At 37.3% G+C, this 6559-nt stretch overlaps 1 protein-coding gene across 1 annotated transcript; it reads right to left on the reverse strand.

Moving 5' to 3' along the window:
• Positions 1-349: 349 nt before the first annotated feature.
• Positions 350-6286, reverse strand: LOC110116643 (subtilisin-like protease SBT1.2). The gene is made up of 2 exons (XM_020850308.1): positions 5504-6286; positions 350-1828 (listed from the first exon to the last, which is right to left on the reverse strand). The coding sequence occupies exons 1-2, from the start codon at positions 6284-6286 to the stop codon at positions 350-352; spliced, it is 2262 nt and encodes a 753-aa protein (XP_020705967.1).
• Between the last annotated feature and the right edge of the window lie 273 nt (positions 6287-6559).

Raw genomic sequence — 6559 nt, forward strand, 5'->3', positions numbered from 1 at the left:
GTATACATGGTTTGGATGAATTTGTTTAATTGACTAAGTTTTGTTTGGGACAGTTATTTTACTACTTCCTAAAAAACTTTTAGTATAAATTTTTTTTTTAAATCATAAAAGTTTTCATAAAAAACTGTTTTAAAAGAAACTTGTCACAAATGAAGCCTCAAACGTCTAAACCAAAAAAATAAAAAATAAAAAAATAATATTTTTTTTCGAACATTTACCATAATTAAAAAAGACACACACATCCCATCATGTGCATTGATACACATGCAAATAGATTCTCCTCATTATTAGCAGACAATAAAACAAAAGCACCACACTCCACATGCAGTTAGCTCTAATACCGCGTACGCTACTCCTTTAATATGACCGTTATCGGAATACTAACCTCATACCTGCTCGAAACCCATTTGATCCTTCCCTCCGCCACTTCCCCTCCACTTCCGCTACGCCTAAATGTCAAAGCAAACTTTTTCTCCTCCCCAACCTCATTGAAGCTCAGTCTACTGGGCGCCGCCACCACCTCCACTCCTTTTGGCTCATCAACGTTCACTAAAAACTCAACCTTTGCCTCTCCCACATTCTTCACCGTCCTCCAAACCGTCACGTTCCTCTCCTCATCTCGGCCAAGCCACACCAATACCGACGGATAGTTCAGCTCAACCTCAGTAATGCTCTTAATCTTTGAGCAGTCAATATCCTTCTTGCCCGTCATTATCGTTAACTGAGCGTTGCTGTAGTTCAATCCGCAAAGGTAAGGCGTGTAATCCTCTACATCAGTATCGTAAACGAGGCCCGGATCGACAGCCCTGAGTGGGTTCACATGGCCAGCCCCAAGTGCGAAATGGTCCGCCGGGAGAAGCCGTTCATCCACTATTGGCCTCCTGCTTCGATCTTCTATTCCGGCAGTTGTCATCATTGCTGATTTGATCGCTGCCGGAGACCAATCTGGATGGGTACTCTTTATCAGCGCTGCGATTCCGGCGAGGTGCGGCGTGGACATTGAAGTCCCGGAGATTATATTAAAGGGCTTCGACGTTGGTGGGCCCACTGATACCGGCCATGCTGCGAGAATGTCGACACCTGGACCGGTGATATCCGGTTTAAGGATACCCGGGCTAGCCATGCTCGGTCCACGGGAGGAGAAAGAAGCGATCGCGGGAGCAGGGGAGGAGCCAAAAACCGTGCCTTGAAAAATGATTGATGCTGTGGGTGTTTTTGAAGAGGATAGATAGGCCTTGATCTTCAATCCAGCTTGAAAGCTGACTGCAGAGGCCGGGAGGACGTGGGCATCCGCAATTATGCTGTACGCATCGTCTTTTTCATTCACAAGGATCATTGCTGCTCCCCCTGCCGCTTTGACAGATTCACCCTTGGAAATCCTGCTTAGTCCGCCTCCTCGGTCGCAAACAACCACCTTTCCTTTAGAATCAAGACCGGAAAGCGAGCGGTTGGTGCAGAAGCCGGCGTAGATGAGTGGGCGTTGTGCGTCGGTGAAGTTGGGGGGTTGGTAGACCGTTTGGCCAGAGAAAACGAGGTTATTGCCGAGCTTAACGTTTGCGACGAAGGAGCGGTCGGTGTTGCTAGCCGCGACGGTTAGTATCCATGGCGCCTCGTTGGAGAGGGTAGAGGGAGCTGGGCCGTCGTTTCCGGCAGCGCAGCTCACGAATATTCCTTTCTGGACGGCGTGAAGCGCGGCAATTGCAATTTCATCTTGGAAGAAGGGAACCGACGAGCCGCCGAGGGAGATTGAGAGGACGTCGACTCCATCTGCCACTGCGGACTCCATCCCGGCTAGTATATCGCTCGAGTAGCAGTCATCTTCGCATACCTTTGGAAGAGTTTGAATTAAACGTTAGAACACCACTGAGAGTTTGAGACAGAGAAAAAAAACTTTTTTTTTTTTTTGCATCGATATTCAGACATAATATTTTTTAGAACTTTTAAATTTATATTAAGATTATTATTTATTATATATGAAATCATCAATTATATAAACCTCAAAAATTCAAAAACATTTTTTACCCACGCACTTTTTTTAGGTAAGAAATACTGTTATTTAAATGTAAATATTATGAAGAATTATATGCATCTAGCTATATGAAATTATTTATAAATAATATTTGACAACGTATGCATATAATCAAATTTAAATATTCAATTTTTTTATGAATTGTAAGAAAATATGTGAGGCTTTTAATTCTACAACGAGAATTTTCTATTTATTTTCCTTTTATATTTTGTAGGATATTTTTTAATATACATTAAGTGAAATGTTTGTAAAAATAAGAAAGGTTTGATGAAATTGATTGATTGATTCAGATTGATTAGAGATATATTATCTTGTATATGAGAACAGATTATTCTATGCGGAGTTCGAATGCATCCATAGGCAAATTCGGATTCGCCACATCACCAAATGCACTGTATATTGGATGATGCCCGGAAGCGTCCGAAAATCGCACCTAATAATTTTATATATAGGAGGATGGGTCGATGAGCTTTTCATAAAATAAGATTTGTAGTGTAATCCTAAGTGACATGAGATGAGAGGTGTAAAGAGATCAATTAATAATACACCAATAGAAAGAAAGTGACAACTTCTTATATGAAAGCTACCAAACCTATGACATGTAATCTGACACTGATTCTTATTTATAGTGTTGATATGCATGAGAGTGATTCTTGTTTGGTCTGAAGGACTTATTGGACTTAATATAGGAAAAAAATCACAAGTGACAAGATGTTCTGTCATCGTTTTTATTGACTATAGTATATAAATGAGACATGAGCATATATGATTGCATAAATGGTATAATATAATATATAAGACCTGAATATGATATAAGATATGATTGATACATGTATATGACAAGACTGATGAGACTAATACAAGGTTGTGTGATACATATGAAATAAAGGATATGCATGATATATATGAGAGATTTCATTTTATAGATGATATGCATGTATTTGTATTATATGATATGCATACAATAGCTATAGAACATTTGCTTGGTATAATAGATAGATTGGTATAAATGATATAGATAGAAGTAAAGTGTAAACTATGAACATGCATATATTCTTAATAAAACTATTGTGTTGCAATTGACATGGGTACATGAACGACAGAACATACTTATCCTTTATATGGTTACTAATTACAAATTCCTAAGTTATATTGCTTGCATTGATTTCCACTACTCATATGGATTGATATTGTTCTTATTAATTGTTAATTGTTCATATTGTTATATATATACTGATATTGATTGAATAATTACATACATGTTGTTGTAATTGCCTTTCATTTATTGAAAATGTAGGTTTGGGTATCCTATTAAGTTGTTAGCTCACCAAATATTTTTTATATGTATTTTAGAACGGGGTTAAGATCCAATGGACTAAGGCTAATTCGATTTCATATTTATATTTTTGTACTTTTCCTTATTATTTTATAGCCAGAAGTATTAAAAGATAGATTTAGGTATTGATTGAGCTGTTACTACTGTAAATAAATTTTGATGAATGATGAACACAGTGACATGTTATGATTTATATAATTGCTTTTACAAAATTTTATTAGATAAATAAATTTAGTGGCTCTCGTAGATTATTTAAGAGATAAAATAGAAAACTTTTTCACATTTAGTTAGGGCATCACACGCTCAACACACCCCTTAGGCAATAAATAGCGCCTCACTTAGAGGAAACTCCCTTTAATTAGAAGCGATCGTGCCAAAAGACGCGATAGGTGATGGAGACCACCGATGCTACTACTCAGATCCAGTGATGCTGGTCGGTCGATCAACCAAGCAACCTAGCATAGTTTGGGCCCCAAAAAAGCTTATTAAAGCATTTTGGGTTCCGTGAGACTATTTATTGACTTTCTGAAATTAGTTATGGTGTCTTTAGTGCCGAATAGTTCCTCTATGATAATTCTAAGCCAATTTAAATATCTTGGAGCACAAATTTTGTAATAATTTTCGCTCCAAATGTGTGCCAATTTTATGTGCAAATGAAGTTACAATTAAAGACATTTTAATAGTTAATAGCCTCAAGAAGAGGGATATATTAATATCAAGAGTATGATCATGCCCCATAACATTTTTAAAATTATAATTTGTGTCACAAGATGTTTTGAAAATTTAAACTATTTTTTTTTCAAAAATAATAAGCTTTGACATTAAAAATTAGGGGGCAAATGATACGACTCCAAAAAATTCACATGACTAACATGAATCGTTGAGTAATTTTTGAATTTTAAATTTTCATAATTAAATTTTGAATAATCTGAACTCCAATTTCAACAAAGTTATGGTCAAATTGAATGTCATGACGAGATAAATTTATCGACATTATAAATGACTCGATTTGATTCTAAATGAGCTCAAATCAAGCACTTGAATTACATTTAAATTGCCTAAATATAAATTGATAGACCGAATGACTTCCACTTATAGTCAAATTGAGTGGCTCAATGAAATGAATCCAACGAGCCCAATATTACTAGTTCAAATATTCTAAAAGCATTCAAAAATTTTGATAAATAATTTATGATTATGGGGATTAGTATAGACCCTACGATTGAGTACTTTTATTCATGGCCAAATTTACCAAAACACCTATATAAAAAATGCAACCTTGTTCTCTAAAAAATGGAGGTTCAAGAGCTAAGATAACTAATTAGTTTTCTTGTATTTTTTGAGCTATCATTGTTGACAATCTTCACCAACAATCACCACTACCTCCTCCAGATTTCATTCAGATCTAGCCCTACTGTTATGTGTTTAACTATTTCCTGTGGGCATCTAAATTTTGCAATCTCTAAAATGAGAATCAATTAATTATTGTTTCAAAGATATCCCTTCTTCTTTAATTATGAGAATTGAAAGTGATGATTTTTTATCTCCTATTCTATAGTGGATTATTACAATTAGGTCAGGCCCGATCATTTTTTCCTTTTCTTATGAATTTTCCACTTTAAAATTTTCTAGTGTCCTACATAATTTTTTTTTCCATTCTAAATTTTTATACAATGCTACAAATTTTCTATCACGTAACAAAGCCAAAGATAATGAGTGATTTTTATCTTTTATTGAATGATAACTCTTAAATTGATTTTGAAATATATAAAAAATTTACCTTGGCCTATTAGTTTAGTTTTAAATTTATCAAAAAAAAAAAAACCGTGTATACGCTTAAAACCTTCCGTTTAACATACCTTACAAGCATCCAAAATCATTCAAACCAAAGAATCCGTTAGTTAAATAAATATATATTTATTAAAGAAAATATTAAATCAAACAGCTCAGATCAAATATCTCTATGAAATTTTCTATCACAAAATTTCATAAAACCTACTCTTTCTTCCCTCAAAACTGCCGGCCACAGAAGTTTTTGTCATAGTTATCATTTATAAACTAAAAAAAACAGTCAAGAGAAAAGTTAAATACCAAATCACATTTTTTATTATTATTATTATTTAAACTTTGTAACGTACCTTGTAGATTGCAAGGTGCGCTCTCGGAGCCATTCCCGTCGCCACTCCCTTAGCGTTGCCAAACACCTGAGCACCCTCCACCATTGCCCCCGCCGCAGTACTTGCGGTGTGCGTTCCATGCCCTTCTTCATCAAATGGAGGAAGACCTGGACCTTCACTCACATCCATCACATCTCTCGAAGCCGCTGAGCCATTAAGGAACGTTCTTGCCCCGATGAGCTTATTGTTGCACTGCGACGCATTGAAGTCGCACCTCCCCTTCCATTTTTTCGGCGGCGGTGGCATGCCTTCGCCGCTGAAGGAAGGGTGGTCGGGAAAGATGCCGGTGTCGAGAACTCCGATCACGACGCCTTCGCCACCGCCTAAATCTACCCAGCCGGCGTTATTTGAGTTGTTCTTAATCAGGCCGAGGAAGGAAGGCGTGTGGGTGGTTTGAATAGAGATAATGCGGTCGGGGTGGGCGCTGATGAAGCCCGGCTTGGAGGAAATCAAACTGACTTCTTTCTCGGTGAGCCGCGCAGCAAAGCCGGCGATGGCGTGTTTGTAAGAGTATATCATTCGTTGTCCGTTTAAGGCTTCGGTGGAAGTTGGAAGGAAGGATTTGTACCATTGGTGAAGGTCAAGGATGGAAGCTGGGGCCTTTTCGACACGGATGATGTAGGTTTTCAGAAGGGGAGTCTCAGCTGCAGTAGCGTTGGGTATGGAGTGGAGAGAGACGAGGAGGAGGAGGAGGAGGAGAAGGGGGAAAGAGTAGTTATTCATCTTCTTCTTCTCTTCCCCCATTTCTCTTTCGCGTGTTTGAGTTGTGGTGTCTTGGCTGGGCTTTATAGCCCTGTGAGGAAGGAGTCAAATACAACGGTACGTAGAAATGAAATCCATTATAAAATTTAAACATAAAACAAACAAGGAAAATAGCACAGGAAAAAAATGAAGAGTACGGCAACGTTAACACCAATGAGGAGTGGGGTAACGTTAACACCAAGAAGAAGAAAAATTAAACCATTCACCTTTTTTTCTCTTTTTGTTAATTATAGACAAGCTAGCTCAATTTAATAG

The sequence above is a fragment of the Dendrobium catenatum genome, unplaced genomic scaffold (genome assembly GCF_001605985.2).
Source record: "Dendrobium catenatum unplaced genomic scaffold, ASM160598v2 original_scaffold_169934, whole genome shotgun sequence".
Taxonomy (NCBI): domain Eukaryota; kingdom Viridiplantae; phylum Streptophyta; class Magnoliopsida; order Asparagales; family Orchidaceae; genus Dendrobium; species Dendrobium catenatum.